General features: G+C 38.6%; 1 protein-coding gene across 7 annotated transcripts in view; it reads left to right on the forward strand.

Annotated features, from left to right (window-relative positions):
• GRIP1 (glutamate receptor interacting protein 1) overlaps positions 1–27422 on the forward strand; it is a 308504-nt gene that overhangs the window by 106948 nt on the left and 174134 nt on the right. Inside the window, exon 1 of one of the 7 annotated variants that reach the window (XM_042468140.1) lies at positions 23704–24078. The exons of the other annotated variants lie outside the window; for them this stretch is intronic. Coding sequence (XP_042324074.1) covers positions 24024–24078 — 55 coding nt within the window. The 5' untranslated portion in view covers positions 23704–24023. Of the gene's footprint in view, positions 1–23703; positions 24079–27422 lie in introns of those variants that run through there. 7 annotated transcript variants of the gene reach the window in all.

The raw sequence follows: 27422 nt of genomic DNA on the forward strand, positions 1-27422 counted from the left end.
TATGTTAAATGTACAATTTTATTAAATTATATTTAATGTGCTTTATGGATCATATTTCCCTATTTACCTCCTGCACATAAAAACTTGTTGCAATTTTTTTTATTCTATTAACTACAGACCAACTGAGCTTAAGACATGACAGAACCTGTCCTCATAATCTCTCTCTTTCAGACCATCTCTGGCTGGCTCCAAATGCTAAATCTGACTTTCATCCTCAGTCTTCATGCATTCTTAATGATAAAAACACAGTACAGAAATGTGCTATACAATATAGCAGCACAGAATGTTTCTGCAAGAACCAGCTAGTGACTGATCAGATGAAGGGCTCATGTAAAGCGGGATTCCCTTCCAGTCAGTTGTGTGTGTCGGTTCACAAAGTGGTGTCACCACAAACTAGCCCCTAAGACACACTTATTCACGATCATGGCCTATCTACATGAAGATCCTCTTCATGTCAAATAGCTTGCTACATGAAATGATATAGCATATTCCTTGTGTATGGTATATTGCTGAAGATATTTTAGAAGGTAGTGGATGGGTTCATTTTAAGTGATATGAACATGAAGAATTAATAAGCAGAAAAAGATTGAATTGAGGAGTACAGTTTACCTGTTATATCTATTTTTTCTGACTAGGTGGAGGTTAAGAGCTGCTTTGAAACCAAACCTAAAACATGTATCTCAAAAATGCAGCAAGGTCTTCTTTTTTTAAAAGGATTGCTTGAAGACATCGAAGATTAAAAGGAATGATCTAAAATAGGCCATTTGTAAAGCTTACATGAAATGTTTTTGCTTCTTAATGCTAGTTTTCGGATGCTATTGATCAAAGCTTTGCCTGTTAGGGGGGGAAATGATTCATTAGTCTTTACATAACAATAACTTTCTGTGTCACCATTCCATTCTGTTTAAATTTTGAAAAAGCTATTAATGTATATTATTATATATCTTTTTCACTGTAACTTTTAATTGAGGTTGTCTTCATTACACCAATACTTATTGCCATCTTGTTGTAACTCATTTCCTTATAATTGGATGCATACTGTCTCTGAAACACAATTTTCTCTGGGCTTGTAAAATATATCTAGCAAGCTATTTACATGTGTCCTTTCCTAGGAATTTGTGCCTTCATTAAAAATAAGGATCTAAAATTGTTGCCCTGTGGGCATGATTTTACATTGCAAGCAAGCAATTACTATGTGGAGAAGCTCCTGAGCAGGGGTGAGTTAAATGCCAAAAATTAGCACTACATGTTGACCCAGAGGTACAGTACTTAGTTATGATTTAATCAAACTGAATAATGGAGATCAGTTGCTCTCCCCCAGCACAGACTGATTCAAACTTCAATTTGTGTGGAATGAGTTTGGTCTCAGAGACAATGGTATTTTAAACAGTTTTCCAAAATTCTATGGAAATGTTCCTCCAGAGCCTTGGATTAAGCTAGCAGGCATCCTGTATGTCTCTCTCCCTAGAGACAGAAGAGTGGGATGTTAATGAGAACTGAATAAATTGAGATGTTGCATACTCTGTCAACAGTTATGAAACCTAGCATATGATTTTGACTACCATAATTGCAACAACGGATTTGAACAGGGAGCTTGTCACTGCAATGCTGCTTTATTTAAAAAAAAATCAAGACAGCAATTTCCCCATTTACCAGCTTCTTGGAGCCATAAAATTGTAATTTTAAACCAACTACTGTATTTAGAAAGAAATGTCAATGAACAACAGCAGAAGTGAACATTGGGTTTACACCAATACAAGTATGAAAATAATTGAATAATTGAATATATACTCATCTCTACACCACATACTTCAGAGAGATGATAAAGCAGACTGTGATTTCCCCCTCTTTATCCCCAATTTACTCTTTTCTTCCAAAATAATATAGTTATGTAGTAAATAAATTAAGCCCTAGAGTGGTTATATGAGAATTTAAACTGTGTTTGTGTGATCTATCAGTTTATTCAGGCTCCCCAGTGTTCCTCAGTTTACCCATGAGAAACCAGGCATTATTTAGGAATTAAGTACGTTCCTTGGTTCAGTTGAAAGGATAAGAGTATGCTGAACTTCTTTTTGAGAGGCAACCCAATATCAAGGGCTATGATTGCAATAGTTTGTGCAGGAGCAGCCACAAAATCTAGTGCCCCTGCGAGATGCCTGCAATCGATCAGGCTGAGCACTGCCCTGTTCAAACAGTTGGTTAAGAATGGCTGTGCCCACTTCATTTCTTTGGATTGCTTTTACTACCAGTGTCCGTAGCAACCTGTGAAAATCCAGAAAACCTACCTGAGACAGAAAAAACTGACATGTTCTTAGTCACTCAAAATGTGTCCTTCCTTTTCTGTCTCCTAGAAATGATGTAAACAACAACATTTTCCCACTGAGGACCTTGGAATTGGTAGAAATGCCATTTTAAACCTCTTTAACTGACATGGCTCCATCCTACAGAATCCTGTGTTTTGTAATTTTGTGAGGCACCAGCACTCTGGCAGAGAAACTTAAAGACCTTGTAAAATTACATATCCCGGGTTTTTGTAGGCTGGAGCCATGGCAGTTAACATGGTGTCAAACTGCAGTGTGAAGTCGAAAGCTTTCATGGCTGGCATCCATAGTTTTTTGTGGGTTTTTTGGGTTATGTGGCCATCTACAACCGTCTAATTAAAAAGATTGTATGTACAGTGCATTCTCTCAAGATTCCAGCTACAGATGCTGGCGAAACGTCAGGAAGAAACTCTTCTAGAACATGGCCACATAGCCCGAAAAACCCACAAAAACTATCAAACTGCAGTGTTTTTACTGTGTACATGCCCCCCGAGTTCCATTCACAGCAAGACAAGATGGTCCACTGGAAACACGTATCTCATCAGTAGCGAGTGCACAGCCTAGAGGACTGTGAATGTAAAGGAAGAGTGTATAAACTGTTCCTAAGTACAATATGTCATGACACAGCCTGCCAAGGAAAGGAAAAGATAAACTTGTGTATAGAATAGTCAGCACAGCAGCTAGGCTAAGCCATACTTCTTATCCTGGTATATGGCATTTCAAGAATAAGCTAACTCTTTCCTTCCCATCCCCAACAAACTGAGCTGTGAGAAACCAGGCAGGAATTTTATTTATTTTTATTTTGACCATAGGTTTCCTGTTTTTCCATTCTGAGAGTTTGTTTTCCTGGAATATTAACAGGTAAACATATAGAAGCCTCACACAATGACTTGTACCTAAGGCACATTATGGCATAGTGTATCTAGGGTCCATGTATTGCCTTGAGGCATCTGTCTCACTGTAATATAGAAGTTTTTCCCCCCTCTGCTGTAATTTATTATCTGCATCCATTGGTGATGGTGGTGGTGGGGGTGTTTGCCTTCAAGTAGTTTTTGACTTATGGTGACTCTAAGGCAAACCCATCACAGGGTTTTCTTGGCAAGTTTCTTCAGAGAAGGATTATCATTGACATTCTCAGAAGGCTGAGAGACTGTGACTTGCCCAAGGTCACCCAGTGGGTTTTCATGGCTATGGGAGGATTTGAATGCTGCTGTCCAGACTCATAGTCCAATGCTTAAACCACAACACCATGATATTCAATTAAATCTTCTTTTACACTAGCTATCATTTAATCTTTCTGAAGTGCCCTGAGTGGGTCAGGCATCACTAATACATTACCATTGCCTCTTCCTTGGCCCATATAAAACTTTCTGGGTTTAGTTACTGTATATATTTGACCATAAGTCAACCTCATGTACAAGTCGAGGGCAGGTTTTGGAACCAAAATTATGGATTTTGCCATGACCCATGGATAAGTTGAAGGTTAAACCTAGATTCTCCATCAGTGTATGTATGTGTGCATGCGGCAAGAGACTCTAACTGAGGCTTTTTGCTTCAGCATTTCAGATTTCATTTCATCCTTCATTCCCAGGACAGATGGTGGGAGAGGGACTCTGTTTGTTTGTTTTAAAGCAATCAGTCACCCAGGACTCTTTCTACTTAGTGCAAGACATAAATAACCTGTTCTGCCCAATGCATGGGAAAATCTGAAAGAGCTGTTATCACATTACCATACTGACCTGTGAATAAGTTGACTTGGGATTTTGGGGTCACTTTTTGGACATAAATTTCTTGACTTATGGATGAGTATATATGGTATTTGGAAATCTACCTTGAGTCTCTGTACTGGGAGGAAGTTGGAAATAAATAAATACATAAATAAAGCAGGTATAAAGTATGTAGGTATAGGTATTTATAGGTGTATCTGTATATGTATGTATGAGAATACATGTATTCTCTGAAGATGCCAGCCACAGATGCTGACAAAACATTAGGAAGAAACTCTTCTAGAACATGGCCTCACAGCCCAAAAAACCCACAAAAAACTATGAATTTAATTGTTTCTAAAATTGTATTGTTAGATTTTAATTGGTTTTCCTCTCTGAGCCACTCCAGGAGCAAGGCAGCATATAAATGAAATGCTTGAAAAATGACTTAATTCCTGAAGATGACATTCCCACGTCAAGTTATTCTGTCTCTTTCTCTAATATTTCATCAGATGCGTCCATGCCATCCTCTTGTGTATTCTTTCATTCTCCTAATCAAACAATCAAACCCGGGGGGGGGGGGCTTTCTACCTAAATATTGTGAGAACTAGGGCAGGGACAGAGTTTCCTATTTTTGGTAACTGTTTTTGGCTCTTCCTTGAATTAACATATGTAGTGAGTTAAATGTGTGTTGATCTGAAAAAATGTCTTCTGTTCACCCAATACATATGTGATCATGGCTGAGGTACAATCTTGGGGTTGCAATATCAGGCTTTTATAGCTCTGAAGTTCCACCAGGATTTGCCATTGCTTGGTATGCTTGTGCTCTCCAATTTGCTTTCTGCAGAACACCACCTGCCCTTCCAGTATAAGAAATCCCCCCCTTCCCCAAAATCATTCACTCAGCTCTCTATTTATATGCCTTATACATAGCTTTGCAACTTTTTCAGTATGATTTAAACCTGGGTCTCAAGTGCAGACAACTCTGTAGACATAAGCATATTGAACCAAGCTGCTTGCTAAATTGAAGGTGAATCTTTAATACCTTCTGCTTGAGGTGCATGCATCTCATTTTTATTCATCACTGAAAAAGCTGTGTTCAGTCTCTATTTAGATTTTCCTTGTAAATTTGAAATAAAGCTCATCATAAATCTTTAGTTTCCTCAGATTTTACATTGATAAAAACAAAGGGTTATATTCTTGTGTCCTCTGAAATTATGGCTATGTTTCTGAATTCATATCAGAATGACAGGAAATTCAGGTAGTAATAAGATGATATCCAGATGCATTGTGTATGGCCAGTCAGGGGAATACATACATTCTGATTTGTAGCATGATCTGATAAAAGATGATCAGGCAAAGTATACTCCGGGAAAGAACACTCCTGAAGAAAAAGAGATAATGGTAATAATTAAGAGCCAGACCATTGATTTTAATCTGAAGCTGGAAGATGAAAATTTGTTTGATGAATGGAAGAGCTGAGATCATGTTGGATGTTTGCTGAATGCTTTTGTTTCAATTTTTATCCACCAGTACTACTGCCTGTATTGAAATAGTGGTGAAAAAATTTAGAATAGAAAAAAAAAAAGGGGGGGGAGTAGGATCTTGATTTTTAAAGATTCAGTATGAACGACGCTTTATATCTTTTAGATATCTAATTGCCTGTTAAAGGATTACACATTCTCCTCCCCCCCCCCCAACTTCTGTATAACATACTGTTCTGCATCTCTGCATTCCAAGCAGCAGCTGAAGAGCATCTCTATCATTTCAACAGTTTTATGGCACTTTGTTGAAAAAGCAGTGGATCTTTGTGCTTGGTGCAATGCATTAACATATGCTTCTGCAAAATGCTTCATCCTTTTGTGACTCCTTTTTGATCAATTATGTGCATGCAGGCTTTCTCAAAGCAACTCCATAAAAAAAAAGATCTGGCCTTTGCAGATTATTACCAATTTTATACTTCTAGATTTTAATTTTTTTCTAGGGATAGAAATGCCATAACATTAAATATGCACTTTACATTTTTTAAAGTTATATTTTTATATTGATTGTATCTAGGCAAATAATGTATTCTGCACTATGTTTCTTTGTGTCGGTGCTTATAATATGTATTCCTTTACTTGCCACCCCTCTACCCACACACATATGAAGAGGAGGCAGGGTCCAAAATACTGGTTCCATACTTGTAAAGCTCCCTAAGCAATGTACAGTGGGATTTTGCAGTGGATCTCAGTCTCACATTATAAATTGTTTAACCAAAGTTCCTTCTTCAAAAGCAATTTTGCATAATTACAGAAGGCACAATTACATGTTGCAAGTTTTCTAAGTCACACTGGCTTCTTCATCAGGCAAACAGGAGAAAGAAATTGAAGATGTTAGTCATAGGCCTGCATTTTCTGTTTCTGGTCTTAGTTCAGATGGCAGGGAGGGCTATCTGCAGGTTGGCACCTCCCCCTTGCATTTTGGTTGGCCCAATAAAGGTATCATTGTTTGGATGTTATTCAGTTTGCTGTATGGCCAACACGGCTACCCCTTGATGTTTTTTGGATTTCAAGATACCACACTTTAACCATCAGAGGGGAATCCTATGGAAAGAGCCAGTGCACTGGGACCTTGCTATCTGAAGCTTCTGCCACCAGCAAAGGTAAAGCAATTTTTTTCTAATATTGGAATTGATTGGCATGCTTTGCCTTTATACCACCAAAAGTTTTCCTGATGCACAAGATGAAGACTTATTGAGAAATTCAATGTTCTCTACCTACATAGGAGCTTGTGGCTTCAGAAAGGAAGGAGACATGCTGGATTCCAGGGAAACATGTTCTTTGAAGTGCAAATGGATATTAAATTTCCTTGACTTTGAAAATCTACCAGTGACCAGATGGCCAAAGGAGGAGGTGCTAGCCTACAGATAGCCCTCCCTACTATCTGAACTAAGACTAGAAACAAAAAATGCAGGCCTATAACTAACAATTCCTTTTCCCTGTTGCCTGATGAAGAAGCCAGTGTGACTTCGAAAGCTTGCAACATGTAATTGTGCATTTTGGTTAGTCCAATAAAGGTATCATTGTTTGGATGTTATTGGATTTGCTATATGGCCAACATGGCTACCCCCTAGATATTTTATTTTTAATTAGCTAAGGTTATTATCAACTAGTGATCTATAGATCACAAGAAACTATGGATCTCACTTAATGAAATGGGTGTGCCACAACATTTGCTAGTCCTGATAGTATTCAGGACAAGAGGTTACTATCAGGACAGAATATGGAGAAACAGAAAGTTTTCCTGTTGGAAGGGGTGTCAGGAAAGGGTATATTCTATTCTATGTTTAAATTGTATGCGAAGAACTTCAAACGAAAAGCAGGATAGGACAGAGGAGGAAGGCATGAAAACTGGAGGAAAGAACATCAACAATCTAAAATACGCAGATGACACCAGCAGAAAATGTCAGAGATGCGGAAAGATGTTGAAGAAGGTCAAACATGAAAAGTGCTTACAGCTGAACATCAAGAAATCAAAAAATATGACTACAGATGGTCTACATAATTTTAAAGTAGACAATGAAGAGATGGATATACTGTAATTCAAGATTTTTCATACTCAATCAGAATGGAGACTGCAGTCAAGATATAAGAAGAAAATTAAGCCTTGGAAGGGCAGCTATGAAGAAACAAGACAAAATCCTGAAGTGTAAAAACATATCATTAAATTCCAAAGTTAGGATTGTTAGTGCCATCATATTTCCTATTTCTATGCATGGTTGTGAAAGTGGGACATTTAAGAAAAGGGGAAAAGATGGGGGGGGGGGGGTCAACTAATTTAACATGTTACTGGAGAAGAGTTCTGAGAATACTGTGGACCACTTACAAAAAAACAATGGAGGTGTCCTAGAGCAGATCAGATCTGAAGTCCCTTTGGAAGCAAAGTTGAGTAAACTGAGGTTGGTAATTTGGGCATATCAAGAGAAGAAAGGACAAACTGGAAAAGACTATAATGCTTGGTAAAATCGAGGGTCTGGGAAAAGAGGAAGAACACATTCCTGATGGAGAGATATTCTAGATTATCGCACTACACTCTTCTAGTGCTGCTTTTCCACTAACTGCTCTGGCTGTCTCCTTTTGCATTCTGGGATTTCAGTTTAGGTAGGGGCATTTAGAATTCTCAGCCAGAGAGCTCTTAGGCTTCACTGAATTACAAACCCCAGAATGCAACAGGAGGCAGCCAGAGCAGTAAAACTGGAATAGCAGCAATATAAAAGTGTAGCGCGGTGATGTGGTTAATCAAAGAAACCACACCCATGAATCTGCAGGCACTCAGCGGGGTTATTGAGGATAGTGTGAAAGTCTCTCATTCATAGGCTTGCCAAGAATCAAAGTCAGGGTGACCAGACGTCCGGTTTTTCCAGGACATGTCCTGCATTTCAATTTTCTGTCCAGGAGGAATTTCAAAACATCCTCCATTTTTGAGCATGACTAAGCATGAATATATATGTATATGTTTATATATATGTTTTTAGCTTTTATTTTGTAAATGTCTTTCATTTTTCATGAATGTCCTACATTTTGCAGTTAGGTTATCCGGTCAACCTGTTGAAGTCAACTTGAAGGCAGTTAACAACAACAAAGGATATTATGGCGGGGTACAGACCACCGCTTTGCGGCGCTCTGCCGCCGCCGCCAGTAGGTCCGCGGGGGAGCCGGAGCCTTCACACGGCCCGACTCCCGCACGGACCGAAAAAGAAGCTCCAAAATGGAGCTTCTTTTTCCGTCGCGTTTGCGACGTAGCGAGGCGCCAAGGGCGCGCTCGCTACATCACAAGCGGCGCCACGCGTACGGACGCTCAGCGTCCGATACGCAAAGATGGCGCCGGCCATGTAGAAGGGCCGGCGCCATCTTGTATGGACGGAGTCCGTACTAGGCCCAGGGGCGTCTATAAGAGATGCCCCTTTTTAAAAATGGGACGTCCTCCGGATGTCCCAAATGGCGGTGCAGAAAGCACCTATATTTACTTATACTTCATATGTTTATTCATTATATCATCTAAAAACATGCTTACTTTAGCATATTTTAAGACTGTTGTGAAAACAAAGGAAATTAAAGACTTATCTTTCACTTTGGTGTATTTTCATGCTTTGTTATCGATTTAAATGTTGTGAAAGTTAAACCTGATGAACTTGCAGGTAAGCATCATTGCAGTCTTTGTGACCTGTTTTGGAAGTCACCAATACAGACTGTGATGTTTATGAAGATTGATGCTTTACAAACTCTTTAGTTCTTTTATTTGGAACATATCTAAAGTATACAATGGTGTTCTCATTCTTTTTTTAAAATTAACTTCCTCTTTATTTAAAGCAAATTCTTCTATGGCCCAAAGTCCCCTGCTTTATGTACAAACTTTAAAATATGTCTAACAAAGGTGGAGTTTTTAAATAGTGTTTTTGTGGGTTTTCAGGCTATGTGGCCATTTTATAGAATTTTCTTAGGCTGGATCTGGTGTCTTTAGAGTATTTAAGCCTCTGTTTGTCTATGTAAGGACCAGTAATGTCAAAGATGAAGTGGTTCACAGTGAAATCACTTTAGAAAGCATAAAGATAATGACATCTAGTATTTTACCAGGTGCCACTCAACCTACAGGTTACCCTTGTGGACACTGTGTGTATTTTAAATGTACCTATAAAATGTTAGCCTCTATCTCAGATGGAAAGGCTTGACTGACCACAATTATTCATGTACTGGCAACCACCCATTCAGACTGTTGCAATGCATTATACATGGGGCTGCCTTTTAAGCTGATTTTTCATCTTGAAATGTGTCAAGAAGAATATACTGATGCGGCTATCTTTCTTTTTTCTTTTTGTCTTGGGAAAGAATTAAACCATGCAGAATCTCAGAATATATCTGCCAAGGAATCAAGCTGTCAGTACTCAACACAACCTTCTAGAAATGGCCTTTCCAGGAGCATTACCACTGTCAAAGGGTATCTCCCAAATTCATCCCAGACAGCCTGTGCCAGGAGAGTGTAGTGGATGCTCAAAGGGAATTAATAGGGTTGCATTCTCCCCAACCTCTCACAGCAAAGGGCATCGCTCAAGGTAGACAAAATGTTTTGTGTTCAAAACCAATCTTGAAAACTGATTGACAATTGATTGACAAAAGTAAATGTTTGTAGAGATACCATGTAGCACCTATGAGACTAACTGAAAGAAAGAAGTTGGCAGCATGAACTTTCGTAGACTTCAGCAGCTCATGCTGCCATCTTCTTTCTTTCAGTTAGACCCTCAACAGATCGGTAAGAAACACCAATGTGAGGGCAGAGTGGGGGCATGGTGTCCACCCATCACCCACCCCCATGCTAGCATCATGCCAGTGTCACACTGCACACCCCACCTCATGGTAGGCAGTGTCATGCTGCATCTTTGGTGCAATGTGTAGACTGTTTGCACTAAAGAGCTGCATGGCTATGGTGCCCTTTCTGCAGCACAAAAAGAAGCCACTTTTGCATCGTAGACCTGCCGGGTTGGGTGTGTAGCATGCGGTTGCCGTGTCCCCAACCCAGCGCTTCCAGGGGCGGCACAGAGCTGCCTCTTATGGGTGGTCTGGTATAAGATTTCTCTACATACTGATTCTACAGAGTAAGACAGCTATATCTTTGGAAAGTAAATGTAGTTGAAAGCTAACACTATCTCAATCTCCTTCCCAACCACGGCAATATTAACTAGTTTTCTACAGAGCAGCAAAGTTATAGCTTCTTTTAGGCTTCTCTCAAGGGAACATTTCAAGGCAATTTTAAATTGGAAGCATTTACAAGGAATCTGTGTACGGAAACATGTACAATTTCTTCTACGCAGACAGACCCCTCCCACAGCTAGGGCAATGATTCTGGGATTCCTCAGCCAGGGCAATGATTCTGGGATACCAGATTAGAGGCAGTTTCTGTCAGCAGGGAAGATCCTGGGCAACAGTGTGGATTGCACACCAGTGGTATCTTTCACCTGTTATGTGTATCTAACATAAGGTACAAACGCTCAGAACTAATCCTTATCCGAAGCAGAAGCAGATGGAAATCCTTAAACAGTATGGACTTCTTTCCCAAATCCCTCTAGCCTTTGTTAATATTGCATTAGATATTGGCCATAGCTGGGAGAATCTGGCGAGCGTCCGTTGATGCACTATGGTGGCATAACTATGCCTTTGTAGGCAGTGACAGCAGGATGAAAAAGGCTGCTGTGGTAGCAGCTGTGAAGGAATTAAGGCAGTGGAGAAATAGGCTGTTCAGAGGCAGCAGACTTCGTTGGCCTTTCATTCCCACCAGAGGAGTCACCAGCAGGATGTGGGTTGCACCAGGTGACACTCTTAAGGTGGGTTACACTACTGCTTTTCATCATCAACCTTTTGCAAAAATGGGTTGTGGTGTTCACCTGTGTCCTTTTAAAATGCTGAGGAGATGGTATGAATGGGAGGAGGCTCAGTGGGAAGAGAAAGGAGAGGCCCCAAGTATTTCTTTTATTTTAAAAAAAACCTTTAAAATTTACAATATTTAAAAATCAATTTTAATTTTTAAAAAATATTTTTAAACTGTGTGTATGATATAATTTAAAGATATAAGTTTAATTTTACTACTTGTTTGAGTGATATAGGGTAATGACAATTTATGAATTGTGAATGTATTATTTATGAATAACATTAGTACAGAAACATTACTAAGGATTATGTATGGTGTGGTATGGGGGGATGTCAATGGAGGAATGACACCATGAATTACCACACCAGGTGACACCAACACATGTTACCACCACTGCAGTGGAAAAACTGCACTTAGTATGGAGTACATCAAGAAGATTCTTGTTTCCTTATATTCTGTAACACATGAGACAAAGTCCACACACTTTTAATATCAGTTTATATCAATTGAAAGTGTTGTTGCTGGTATCCACTACTGATGTTTATCCATATTGATTAATTAGCAGCTGTTTATATTTATTACTAACCTTCATTTTTTTTAAATTGTAAGTTATATACAGGCATGGGACAGATAAATTTAGGTGTCCGTTTTAAAGCCACTAATCCAAAGTGAGCTGTTGGAGTTAGTTGAGAGGTTCTGAGCCAGTTGTTACAAACTCAAGCTTCATGTGGAGCAAGACATAGTTTGCTTATCTTCTGGTTTTTCTCAATTTATAATTCTTATTTAACACTTAATAAAACATTGTTTTTATGTACACACAAACACAGCAAGCAGGGGTGGAGCTGGTTATGGCCTCTCTTGGAGATGATATGGGCTGCACAGCCTGTGAAAATGTGATTTTTCTTCATTTAAAAAAAACTGTGTAGAGTGAAAGCTGCAGTCCTGAAGCTACTTACAAGCTCATAAATCGTACTGTAGTCAATGAGATTTATAAGCTTGTACTGAATCCAGTAATTTTATTAAGATTATTTTACATAGGCATAGGCATATTTAGAAGTATGTTCATCATGTTAATCTCTTACATCCATTGGGCATAGGTGTGTGTGTGAGAGAACGAGCAAGAGAGAGAGAGAGAGAGAGAGAGAGAGAGAGAGAGAGAGAATGAACACATATTCACATCACAGTCTGTTGTCTCAGCCTCTCAGGTCTGAGTCCAGGCATTTTTGTTTTATTTCCCTAACAACCTCTGATGTGGAGAATATTATCTCATGCTTCATATTCTTCATAGATTCCTCTTCGGCTAAGAAGCACCACAGCAGTAAACAGAGCTTGGCCTAAGAGGAATGCATAGTTGGGTTGCTGCTGTACAAATGGCATCAAAGCCTAACCTGCCAGTTTCAATTTCAGCACTCAGACAGGCTCAGCAAAGGAAATTGAATACTGTCTTGCAGTTTACACACAAATATGGACATGCTGTGTCAGTGAAATGGCTTCTCATTTTATAGTTGGCATTTTAAAAGCTCCATCTTTCTGGGTTTTTGCTTTGATTTGAATGTAACAATTTTATATACTCCGACATTTCCTGTTTCATAGGTTGTTTTTGCAGATAGTCCCAAAATGCTTCTCTTTTGCACCTGTACCCAAAAAATAAGAGGGAAAAGCCCATTAATGGAGATCTGTAAGGCAAAGGAAAGTTATTGCTGACTTACAACACCTAAGGCCCATCAAATTCACCCCCAACTCTTCAAATGCAGGCTGCAACCAGGCTGAAGGAGGGGAATGTATCGTTCTCATGATCCACCCACTGAGTAACCTACCTTGCTACTAGAGATACTTCATAATATTCTGTGTATTTAACGGCTGCAGAGGCCCAGCTTTTATCACCAAGACACAGGTTCCATGCATGGTTGCCATATTCCAGTCCTTTATGTCTAGGCGTCTAATAATTATGCATATTATTAATTTGCATTCTGATTATGCAGCTTTCCAGGACAAATGGCAAGCCTAGTTCCATGGCTTATTGTTGTTGATTCCAAATACATTCTGACCCAAGGTTTGGTCTCCTTCTCATAAACCCAAATGGCCCTAAAGTAATAGGTAAAGGAAACCTGCCACTTTGCAAAAAAAATTATTTCCGTTACTCACCAAATTTCCACATTTTCCTACTATCCTATTTCATCTTGCAGATTGTCTACTGTTTTCCTTTTGTAGTGAACTTAGATCATTTGCTTTTGAGAACAAAAATTCTCTCTCAGTGCCAAACCACTGTTTATAAAGGGGAATTCTTAAATGCCCTAAACACATATATTATGCCAATGCATTGAAGAACAAAACAACAGATCTACAGTATTTAAAAATCCATTAAATACACGAAACTACTTTACAGTGAGTCAGATCACTGATCCATCTAGCTTGCTCTTCGGGGTTTCTGGTAGGGATCTTATTTCCTAACAGCCTTTTATCAGGAAATGTCAAGGATTATAACCTGGATTCTACTGCTTGAGACTCTTGTGCTTTCTGACAGTGTGATATTGCCCTCATTTTTAATTCTCTTTCACTTTTTCTTACTGCTTGTCCTACAATCCTGTGCATACCATGCCCTTTCCTATATGCTAAACCAAACAGAATCCAATGAAAATGTTCCTAGAAGAAGCTGCTTGGGGGGTTTTGTGTTTTTTTTTTGGGGGGGGGGGGGGGGTTGACTAGGTTTCAAATTGTCAGGCTCCAATGGGAGCAGTGGGAAGATCATCTTTATGACTAATTGAAAAAGGACAAAGCCCTGTTGGAATTACATATCTTTAATGATATGCAGTAGCAAGTGGAAGTTATTTCTCATACAGAGCGATCCCCTGCTTTTGAGATTACAGAGAGATCGTTTACTTCTGAGATTACATTAAATCCCACAGTATTTAATTACATGCATGTTGCTAATAGAAACAAGCAATGCTTAGCCTGGGTGCATAATTTTACTGTGTTTTATTTCTCTTTTGCTTACATTTTTGTCATTGGGATGTGTTAGCAGAATGGAATGTGTTTTTGTTTTCAATTATATCTTTGCCTTCTTTTAATATTGATGGAAAACCAGCCTGGCTGTTTTTCATTTCATTATATGGTGTTCTCAAATGCTAAAACTCCTTTCTTTTGCCTCTTAAGGGGTGCTTCATCAAACAAGATGCTACAAATGTTATCAAATTATTGGTATGAGAACACACAGACTTTTCTAAAGTAGTGTGCCCATTCCAACTAATACCCTTGCTGTAAAAGCTCTGTTTTTATTTTTATTTTATTTTTTTTGTGTTTTTGTTGTTGTTGTTGTTTTGAGCAAGAATTGAACACTATGCAAATCCTGTTAAAGGATGGTTGCATAGCAGTTGCACCAATATCACTTTATAGGTTTGCAACCCAAGCAATTATCTGTGTTGGTCAGAGATGGACAATTTGTGATCCTTGTTGTAATTGTTAGATTACAACTCCCATCCGTGCTAGCCATCATAGCCAATGAAAAGAGATAATCATAGTGGAAATACTGGTAATCTGATTTCTGGGAGGAGCAAAGTTGCCCACTAAAGGTGCATATGTTTTATGTCACTTCCTCAGTTTACAGACAGTGCCTGTATCAAAAACTGTTAAAGTTACATTCTTTATTTCCATAACAGACTGGTTTTCAGAGATGTAATTACTCCATGTTGTAGGCCAGCATGACAGGTTGAAAAGATTGATGTTTACTGTCCTATAAGAAAACAAAAAGAAAAAGATCCCATGGCCCCTTAAAAACTAACATTATTGTTATAATTTTTTCAATGATATAATATGCAGGATATTTTGTTGTTCCTCTAGTTGTTGTTTTTTTCTTATGTACCACCATATCTTCTTCAACTTATGGCAACTCTTTGAATGAGAGACCTCTGGGGGATTCTGTTATTTACAGCCGCAGTCATGTCTTCCAAACATAGGACCACTGCTTCCTCTCTTTTTTGAGTTAATCCATGTATAATACAATCTTCTTCATTTCCTATTGGTTTCCACTTTTCTCAGCATTATTATCTTTCCCAGTGAGTCCTATTTTCTCCTGACGGGTCCAAAGTACATTAGCCTCAGTTAAATCATGTTGGCTTCCTTTCAGGGATATTTCAGGCTTGATTTGTTCAGATTCAAATTCACTTTTGGCTTTTGAGTACCTTACTACAGATTATACTAAAAAAAATTCTTATCTAATTTTTTTTAATTGATACAATTTAAGCATGGGAATATACTAGATACTAGATAGATAGACAGATATTAACACAGTATATATAGATACTAACACAGGTTTAGACATACGATATTGTTTGCTAATATTAATTTAGTTTATTCTATTCTTTACTGAAACCCATTTTTAGAAAGGTAATTTCATTTTTAGTAATGGTTACCTTAAAGTATCTTGCATCCTAATAACATTCAGCACCCTTATAATATAAGATGCCAGTTGCAGTAACAATTTTATGTGGACGTACACAAACAGTAATATATCAGACATTGTAGATCTTTAACTCATCAAACCTTTATATTCTCCCTACGGCTTATAAATAAGCTATGAAACAAAATGTGCTTTGATTCTGCTTACATAACTTGTAATTTAGAGTAGCTTCACATGTTACAATAAAGCAGTGAAGAGGAAGCACAACCAAGTTTTCTTTATTACATATGTTCTCAGCATTTGGAAAAGAATGGAAAGGCATAGAAATAGTTCCATACCATGTGCTCCTTTTCACAAGTTATATGAGAGATGTGGTAGAAGGCATTAAAGTCAATTAACACTTGAACTCATGTTTTTATATATTGTTCTGTGGAGAAAGCGAACACAATATTTTCAATAATAATAAATCATTATATATTTCAGCAATGCTGACTGGAGCCGAACTGAGTTATTGTGCACCTTGTATACATCTCTATCTGATACAGTAAGATGATATGCTTTGGGAAGAGGCACATAAAGCCATGCTTGTATAAGCAGCCAGAATCCTATTGGTACTTTATGCTGGCGTAACAGTCTTCACGTTGTTGCAACACTATTTTCGGAGCAGAAGGAAGCTTAGGAGCCAGCAAGCAGCTTCCTCTTCTGGCAAAGATGGCTTTTGCTGCTACCCACCATTGCTGTAGTTACATTTTATAGCTACTGAAGCCACCTTTACTATTCAGCCAACAGGATTGTGGCCATTGGCTTTAGCAAGGGGACACATGTCCCCTTGTGACAACCAGAATCAATAAGAAAGACATGGGAGCATGGTATATATAGGCCTTATTCCCACCACATTATAAATCGGTTTGCTAACCAGTTTTAAGTGGTTTAAATGACCCTAGTTCACACTTGAGCCAATTCGTTGAAGTGGTTTGGTAAGGGGGGGGGGGCATGTAACATGTGTCTTTTTAGTGCTCATTTTTTTCTGTGTATTTTGCAATAAATTGATTCAGCACAAGTGGGAATGAAATGCGAATCCAAATCAATTTCCCATGATGTGATCAGTGATTAGTGACCTGCTGAAGAGGGTCCATTTTGAATCAATTTATCAGTTAATGTGAACAAGTGAGTTACTTTACAGCAAGAAAATTATATCTGGGCAAATGTAGTGTGAACCACAGTCCGCTGTCAAACCTATCCATCGATTCGGATCGCAAACTGATTTATTTGTAAGTGGGAATGAGGCCAAAGGTAGCCTAAATCCATGTTTTTAAATGATTATATTTTGGGGTGTTATTATTAGCTGCCTTCAAGTCGATTTTGACTAGTGGCGACACTGTGGATGAGATGTCTCATATTTTGAGAGCCTTCAGTATTTTCTGTTGTATTTGGTCCACTCCTGCCCCAAAAAACACCCAACCCCAAGGTTGGTGTGGATTAAATTTTCAGAGGCCATGAGCAGCCTTAACCTTACAGATTAACAGAATAAGGTTTTTTTCTTTATATTAACCCCCCCTCCTTTTTTCCCCCTTGCTGAATGGCAACCATTCAATCTGCATTCTTCAAACAGAATACCCTTGAATACAACACAATAGCATATAGTAATTACCAAGCCAAGTCACTTCTTCAAGTGGCACTAAAGGTTTCTGTGGAGTGGGGAGTGGACCCCCAACCCCTCACCCCAAATGTAATCTTAAAATTCATCCACACCTTTCACTGCTTTTGGATTAGATGGAGAGTCTCACAAACTGGAAGGAAATATTTGAGAACATTGTTTTAGTGTGAAAATTCTTGGTTTATATAAAGGAACAATTCACAAGACCATCAGTCATGAGAAGAGTATCAGAAGTTTTTGTACACCATTGCCTGCATGATCTTTGAACATTTGCAATGACATGCAAATATCTTAATCCTCTAAATGGTAGAAGAACACAATTTTCTTGCTTTTAGTAGCAGATGTGCTGGGCTTTTTAGCACTTTCACATTTCTAACAGTTCCACAAAGTACTTCTAAGAAAACCAGTTGCACGTCATGCTTATCCTTATGCTAAAAAAAATCAAAAGGCTAAAAGGTCTATAAAATTACTTATCATAGGAAATATTCTAAAAAGCACCTAGTTTCCTTCACAACACTTAACACTAGAGGATAGAACATATAACTTATTATGTTGCTTTGACTTGGAAAATTGATATATTCCTTTTAAAGGAAATGTAGGATAATTCATGGTTTTCCTGAAATAAAATATCAAGTGCTATATAGTATGCATTTAAAAACAAAAAAAGGAAGAAAAAAACTCTGAATGTTATCTCATTGGAGAAATAATTGAAAATGAGGTGGATGAAGTCAACATTTCTGGCCTGTATTACCTCAAAGGTTGTGAGGCAGAAATAATTTATTCCCAAAGACACAATTTACTTGGGGGGGGGGCGCTTTTCTAATTCCTGGCACTGATAAAACGCCCACTCTGTTTTGCTTTTGGAATAGAAGGTGGGACTTTCTAGGCCCTTTTTTATTGCATCATCATAGAACTATATCCCAATTTAACTTTGATGGCAGCCCCCTACAAAATCCTGGGATTGGTTTGGAGAGTCTTATTTAAAAATTTTAGTCAGGAAGTTCTTGTGCCTCACAAAACTATAAGCCCAGGATCCCATAGGACATTGCTATGGCAGTTAAAGTGGAATACAGTGAGCCCACGCCATACATGGGCTTGTTATTATCAGCTTTTAGTTTATGGTGAAACCGCCGGAAGAATGGGAGAATGGTGCGCGGCAAGCACAACCCCCATTATAGCTAATGGGGCTCAAGCATACGTACTTTTTGTGTTACACCTAAGGCAAGGGCGGACTGTATACTGCTACAGTTGTGTATTGTGAAGTGGTCCCTCTGTGTGAAGTTGGGGAGATATATATATATTAAAGCTGTTAATGCATTGTATATATGTAGGCATTAAAAATCTTGATCCTGACTTCCATCCACACCATAAACAGTATGGTCAAAGGTTTTTTTACTTCTTGTTGAATTATGCTTGCATGGAGTAGGATTTCCCTTGCTTTAAGCACTATAAGGTAGCACAATATGTACTGTTCTGTTCCCAGTTCCATGATTACCTATTACACGGACTGTTGCATTCTCACCTTCTTGCTGCTATAATAACATTTAATAGTGTAGGTAGCAACCATGTCTGAAGGTCCTTTTACACTGAAGAAATAATGCAATTTGATATCACTTTAATTGTAATGGCTCCGTCCTACAGAATACTGGGATTTGTAGTTTTGTGATGCACCAGCATTTTTTGGCAGAGAAGGTTAAAGACCTTGTAGAACTACAAATCCCATGATTCCATAGGATGGAGCTACAGCACTTAAAGTGGTATCCAACTGTATTATTTTTACAGTGTAGATGCAGTCTGGGTTTTTTTAAAGAATTATTAACAGACATAAGGTTTAATTCAAGCCCAGCAAACTCTGCTTTTCTGGAACCATAGTTTGCTTACAAACCAGGACCCAAAGCTGCTATTGGTAATGATTTCAAAGGATGATTTGTAACAAAGTACAGTTGCTGTAAACCATAATTTGACAAGTCTGGATCAAGCTACAATAAGTGACTTAGTACAGTTCATTATCCACAATCTTCTAATTTCTCACGGAAGTATGAAGGTGAGAAGGGGATGCACAAAAAGAAGGTTGTGCTCAAGATAAAACATAAATTTTCATGAAGTGTGAATGCATAGAGAAATCAGTTTTCATCTTATTGAAGTATCTTTTTAATGACTTAAGTGCACACAAACTATGGTTCACCTTAACTATTGTTAAGGGTAGACAACTTGTACTCTTCCAGTACAACCACGACCAACCCTAGCCAGCCAAGTCTCTAATGGGGGATCATAGGAGTCCTGGAGCATTTGGAAGGCCACAGATATCCTACTCTTGTTTTAAGGAACTGAACCAGCTTCTCATCCTGGTTGATTTGCCTAAAATGGGGGAAAGTTTCTTGTTACTAGTAAGTGAGTGAGTTAAAGATGGAAATGAAAGCTTCCAGTCTCCTCATGTGTGTGCTGAAGAAAGATTAGAGAGTTGAACGCTTGAAGCTTGGCCAGGCTTCTTCTGGTAGACTTAAACTACGAATTAACCTTAATACTAAATGCAGCTAATGTATGCAGAATCAGGAAGAGGTTCATAACCTCCTGGACACTCCATGCAATTTTTAAGGTTCTGGCCAGCTGTAATATATTAAAACATTTTTAGTGTGCTGATGGAAATAATTGCAATGATGAGCAATAATTGCAGACACACATTTAGGTGTATATGATCAGCTAGCTTCTCAATCACTGTGTTTCCCTAGACAAGATAATATATTTTTAATTGTCAAGATGTTTGACTAATAATGCATTATGGCAGCATAAGGAGAACTGCAAACATATTAGACTACAAGTAGTCTAAGACCAGAACAAGAGAAGATGTCTGCATGCAGGAAAGTATTTAAGCAGTGTACTTAAACATCAATTCAGTATGATTTACTACTTGGCTGAAATTATAACCTAAAAAAATAACAAGTAGAGACATTATGGTTCTCTGGTGTATTTTGAAAAATGTAAAAAGAAAAGAAAATTATGAAAGCTCCAAATTGCATACTTATTCCTTGAAGGGGAGTGGAACTCCATCCAGATCAAGTGAACTTTATTTCCCAGATTTTACAGAACCTATAAAATAACATAGAACATAGAGACAGTGGCATCACTAGGCTTGGTAACACCTGGTAACACTTAGTAACACCTGCCTTGCTCCTCTCCTTTGCTCTCCTGTCACCCACTACTGCTGCCACCTCTGTTCCCTTCCCAGACAAAGAGCCAGGATGGCTCCAAAGCCATGAGGGGTGCACTCACCCCTCTGCTCTCCTTGCCATCACCTTGGCTCTATCCTTGGAGAGGGGACCAGGGTGGCAACAAAGCCACAAGGGGTATGCTCACCCCTCTGCCTTCCTTGCTGATGCTTTGGCTCCCTCTCCAGGGAGAGGGCCAGGACAGTGATGATTGGTATGCTCACCCCCCACCATCCTTGCCACCACACTGGTTCCCTCTTCAGAAAGATGGCTAGGGTGGGTGCAAAACTGTGAGGAGTGTGCTTGTCCCTCCACTGCAGTGGGAGGAGGGCCTGACTAAGTGTCACCCCTCCTCTAGGGTGTCACCTGGTGCATTCCACACACCTCACCCAGCCAGTCATTCCACTGCATAGCGACTGACCTATATAAACTGAAGAAGGGAATTGTTGGTCCGTGATGTCACATGCATGCTGGAGAATGTTCAGTACAGGCAAATAATATTTTAGAGGGGTTGGAATGTCACAGGCAAAATCATCAGTTCAAGTACAGTCCTTGTTGGAAGCTAGGTATGGATCCTACTCCTTTGGCCTTGCTCACAATAAAGAAGATATTTTGAATCTCTAGATATCCTGTCTTCTGAAAGCCAGCCACAAACACTATGGACTGCAGAACAAGGATACTCATATGGCCTCTTACCACTCAAGATAGATCTGGCAGACTTGAGATGCTTCCACATTCATCTTTGTACACTTCTTGTGGCAAGGACTGCTTTTCAGCATTTGGGATTATGATAGGACTGTGCTTCTTCAGTTGTAAATGGCAGCTGTTGGACAGCTGATATCTTCAAATGTTTGCTTCTGAAATGTGTTTAGCACAATTTAGAACTAAATTTTTCCCTCTTTTGGTTGAGGAATGCCTGTGATGAACTCCTATTATCAATAATTATTTTTTAAAAAGCACACAAGTAAAGTGATTACTCTTGGAATGAGAGTGACTGTCAAGAATGGAAAGTAAGGTGACTTCAATGAGGGTTCATAAACCTTTCCAGTTACCAGGGAGAGAAGATACTCATGGAATATGAAGAGTCCCCAATACAGAATGATGCAACCCTGTTCTTGAAAAGAATGATTATTACCTTAACACTCCAGAAGTCCACATTGGCTTCCTTATTGTTGTGTGCCTTCATGTTGTTTCTGAATTACGGTGACCCTAAGGTGAACCTATCACAAGGTTTCTTGAAAAGAATTGTTTAGATGGGGTTTGCATTTGCCTTCCTCTGAGGCTGAGAGAGTGTGATTTGGCAAAGGTAACTAAGGCCCGGTACAGACTGGTGCTATGTGCCTACCTGGGGCTGATTTGAAGGCTCAAGAGAGTGGAGTGTCCATATGCTCCTGAGCCCATCGGCACTGTCCAGGTGCCATTTTGGTGAGTGCATGCGTGTGTTCACACAGCGTGTGAGCCAATGATGTGCCTCATGCACCGCATCCAAATGGCAAAGGGCACAAGGGATGTCACAGTGCTGCTTCAGGGCGCTGATGGTGCCTCGGCAGTAGTGGAGAAAGGAGCCACATTTTGTGACTCCTTTTCATGGTGCATCATTGCCGCAATGTGCGGTTGCTGTGGCAACGATCCACAGGTGAAAGAGGCGGCATCTTGCCACCCATTTCTGCCCATCTGTATCCCCCAAAGTGTGTTTTCATGGCTGAATGGGGATTCAACCCCTGATCTCCACAGTTGTAGTCCAATGCTCAAACCACTACAACATGCTGGCTCTCTTGGCTCCCTACTTAGTAGATTTTAAGTTAGAAAACCCTAAAAAGCCAACACCCATTTCTCTAAAGTCATCTGAAAAATGCCCCCTTGAATACTCTCTCAGTGTGTTAACGTTTTATAATTTTCAGAAGAGAACTTTGGTGCCAGTTCCACAGATATAGAGCTACCTTGCCCCTAGATATATTTTTTTCAAGAAAATTGTACATTTTATTGACTTGAACTGGTTATGGTTTGCAACATTTGGCTTGTTTTATGCATTTTAAATAGTGCTAGGATCGATGGTCATTTATATTAGTTATTTGTTTAGTATATGTGTAGCTTGCTTTTCCCTTAAGAAGCTCAAGATGGCATTCATGGTCCTTCTCTGTATTTTTTAACCTCACCCCAACCCTATGAGGTAGGTAATTGGCCCAAAGCCATACAATGAACTTAATGGCCCAGTCTAGCACTCTAACTGCTTCGCCATGCTGGGTCTCATTTTTAAAATACAGAAATCTACAAAGGATTGCTATGTTCATGCAGTCCCCTACATATCATAAAGACAATCTGTAGTCAGTTTATAAAGTTTTATGACCTGATCCTTCTAGAGTTCTTGACCACAAGGGCATCCTTAGTTGGCCAGTGAGGTTGGGGAAAGCTGTCCATGTTCCCCTTCATTATGTTATGAACAGGCAGATTAATTTGCTTAGCTTAGATAAGAGACTGTAAAATCCTTCATTAAATTGAGTAATATGAAACCATGTGTTAAGTTTTGTTTAGTTGTGGTATGTTATTTATTAAAGTCTCCAAGGCTAAACATGTGGACCTAGACAGAAAGCCAGTATTTCATTGTTCTTCCTGGAAACAACCTGACTCCCTGTGTGCTGTTTCTGTGTGTATCGTTATGATGCTTCACGGCTGCACCTACTTGTAAAGCATCCTCTTGGTATGGCATTTTTTCCCCACTCTTCCCTTCCTCTCATTCTCAGGAAGAAAAAGATATCTGTGCAGATCATCAATGATTTTTGCAGTCCTAGTTTATAAAAAATGTTACCACTCATAAGAAAGAATAGTAGTGGCATGTGTGTAAGAGATCTTGTTATTGCTCTTTAAGCAACACTAAGAGAGAGTTAAATATCTGAAGGATTTGAGGAGGGGGAGGAAGAGGAGGGGGCAAATTCCCCTGATTGTACTGAAATACATGGCCCCTTGCCTGGAACAGAAGCTGAAGCTCATTCCACAGTACAGGAGTCTGGAAGACTGTAGCATAGCTGCGTTCAGTATCTTTGCTGGGATCTTACAGTATTTGATGCTTTGCAGCGGTTAAAAGAAATATAGCCTTTTTTTAAAAAGCCATTGATCTGGTACTGGAAGCAGTGGCGATCGTAGTAGTAGTACTGAATGACACAGCTTTGCTGGATGACATGGAGCTGATCTCTGCATCAGCCAAGAGGAATTAAGCTTTGTCACTCCCTACTGGGACTACCTTTCTTCTGGTATGCGCGCGAGGAATTCATATGCTTCTACTGCATCTACCAAAGCAGAGCCTTGAGTATACTTTGCAACTGAAGGCAGTAAGCAAGAATGATAGCTGTCTCTTTTAAATGCCGTTGCCAAATTCTGAGGAGACTTACTAAAGGTAATGTGTTTTCCTTATTATTCATTCAATGGCTGTATTGCAGCATTCCATAAGCACAGCTTCATGATTTTATTTTTGAAGATGACTGCCTTTTTTCAGAATTTCTTGCCTGATAACAAAGAACTCTGTGAATGCACACACACTCACATACACATGCACACACACAGCTAAAAGGCTTAAATGTTCCATGCTGTGTTCACATTACAGTGTGATTCTGCTTTGTGATTTTCAGATGATATCATGGCTCAGAGGAGAATTTGTTTTCAAGTAAACTGCTAAAGTTATTCTGGGATATTATTGCTTTGTATTCCTGTTAACTGGTCAGCAGAAGTCCTGCCTGTGTCACTGTATGCTGTGAATTAGTAAAAACTGCTGATCGGAAAATCCTGGACTTTAAGTAAATGTGGTGTTATTCCTTTTGTTGGCATTTTAGCATCCTGGCGTGTTCTCTTTGAGAGATTATAAGGGTTTTTTTTTTTGTATGTGTTAAAATCTCCTACAGTACTAGAACCAACATGATTATGATATAATTTTTCCTTTTGTTTTCTTATTATTGGTAAAATAATAATAATTACTTATGAAGCCTTCATTTAATTGATATTATCTAGTTGTTCATTTTATCACTCAAATTGTTATGGCACTATGTTGCCTTTTACACTGAAACTTTGAAATACTGTTATAATTATTGGTAGATATGTAAAATACTTGCCCTTGCATTTTCATGCATGTAACACACTGTCTTTTTGCATACACTAATACCCCTAGTTACATGCTTTATAAATCCAGCCTTATGCCCTTAAAAAATCCATATGATAAGAAATGTATGTACAGTATTTAAAAACAATACTAGGGTCTTGGGTCTGCTGTTGGTTAAGGAGATAATAACATTTTACCCTGAAACTGCAGCAAGTTTCCAGAAAGCAAATAAAGACATGCAGTTAGTAGAACTGATGTATGAAAGCCCTATAAACAGTGGGTTACTATGCTAAGTAGCAATAGATTGGCAAAAGAACTAATGAACCTGTCAGGAATGTCTTAGCTTACAAATGAGCTTTCTTAGATTAAAAGATGTGTTTTCTTACACTAAGTGATTATACAACTAAGAATTTGTATTTAATGTTGCTAAACATGTAAGTAGGCAATTTTAGAAAAAAACCTCTATAACAGGAAAAAGGAAAGAAGAGACTTATTATAAAGTGCTGTGTAGTTCAGATATTTGATGATGTAGGCTGAGTGAGTGTCAGTAGGTACACTAAACCTGCAATCCTATGCATGTTTACAAGGAAATAAGATTCACTGAGTTCATTGGGCCTCGTGTAGCTATGATTCAGATTGGACTGCACAGATTACTATTATTTTAGTACATTTCCCCCAAATGGTAGTTTTCTTATGCATTTAATGATTCTTGATCCATAAATATTTTCAGTTTCCTCCTAAAATTATTTTATGAGTTTAGTTTTTAAAGAGAAGAGTTTGGGTCATTAGTCTAAATTGTCTGTTAACAAAGTATAATTTAAGGACAAATTTCTCCAGAACAATTAATCCTTTACATTAATTCTCTCATACATCAAAACACACGAGTATAACTTTTCTTGCATGGTGGAGCCACTGATCACCATAAGTACTAAGAAAACTGTGACTTCTTCTTGTTGACTAGTCCTGCTGTTATGGAAAAGAGCAGTATCTGAAAAGTGTGAAATTAGTATTTCCTCTTGCTATCTGCCAATATATCAAACTGAAATACACCATTTCTGTTTTTAAATATTCTGAGTATTGATTTTGGTCAATAAGCATTACAACTTAGTTTTGATTGTGACCCTTTTACAAATCACAAGAGAAAAACCCCATATTTAAAAATATTTAATAACATAGTATTGACCTTTTTATGTTTCTTCTAATGACTCTGTCAATAAAATCTTATTGCCTGTCTTAATTCACAGTTTGCTTGGTTCCATAAGGTTACTTGATGGATGATTTTTTTAATAGCATAAGAAACTTACAGCTATATGCTTACTTTATTGTACTAAGCTATAGTTAGCCAACTATAGTTTACCAATGAAGGTTAAGGGTTAAATATCAGATAATTTAGCCATTGATTATCAAATTGCACTCCAACTGATGCTCAGTTCATTCCCTTCTAAGAAAACTTAAAATAAGTTTGTATTTCTAGTTTCAAGTTCCAATGACTGTGGACCTATATGTTTGGGTAACCATTCCATGGTTCCTTCCCTTCCCATTGCCCCCAAATCGTTTGGTTTTTAAGCTCTTATTTTTCAAATGTGCATCTTAGAAATACTTTTTTTGAAAGTTAGATTTCCTCAGAAATTATTAAGACAACATTGGTTGTGTAAAGCTGTCTTGTTCTATTCCAGGTTTTTGGGAGGTGAGGGAAGGTTAACCAGATGAATATAGTAAATTAGCTTTCTTACCATGGGTATATAAGTTAAACATGTATAATAGCACTTGCTTGACTTTGCTAGAAAGGTTTATTTAGAACCTAGCATTTAAATACTCTTCTGGATTCCATCACTTCTATTCATCCTTTACGTTTCTGTATAACGTGTATATTACCACCAAAATATGCTCTTACATCAGCACCTGTAGTTATGATCTACTCAACTAAAATTGCCTTCAGCATCTCTACTTGTTGAGTTCTTCCCATGGTGCACAAGATCCAAAAGATACAGAACACAAAATAAATCATGCTATTGTCTATTCTTTAAAAGCAATGTATTTATATAACATTGATTTCTGACCATTTGAAAAATTTATCTCGAGACGGCACTAATTTTAAAACTTAATGTATTTTCCTCCATTCTCAGGACTCATCATGGGCCTTTTTCTCCAATCTCTATGGCAGCAGTTATTTAAATAAAATGCAGTTTGGAATATGAAGAATTGTGAAGATAGCTAAGGCACTGGCCTGCGTGGCTGCAGTGAAGCCATATTATTGTGAATACTGGAATGGGGATGAAGGAGGGAAGATTAAAAGGCCAGTGTTGACTGATCAGCTCCCAGAAAGGACCATGTGGAGACAGAGGCTGCACCTGGATAATAGTGCCGTTTGACACCACTTTAACTGCCATGGTTCAATGCTGTGGGAATTCTGGGAGCTGCATTGTTTGTGAGATTTTAGCCTTCTCCATGAGAGAGTTCTGGTGCCACAACAAACTACAAATTCCAGGATTCCCTAGCACTTGAGCCATGGCAGTTAAAGAGGTATCAAACTGCCTTATTTCTGCAGTGGAGATGCAGCCAGATATAGTGATAAGATCCAAATGGAGATCTGGTTAGGAGCTGTGCAGGTAGTAAAGAAATTCAGTAAGCCGTTCAAGGAAAGCTGT

This window comes from Sceloporus undulatus, chromosome 5, assembly GCF_019175285.1.
Source record: "Sceloporus undulatus isolate JIND9_A2432 ecotype Alabama chromosome 5, SceUnd_v1.1, whole genome shotgun sequence".
In the NCBI taxonomy this organism is placed as follows: domain Eukaryota; kingdom Metazoa; phylum Chordata; class Lepidosauria; order Squamata; family Phrynosomatidae; genus Sceloporus; species Sceloporus undulatus.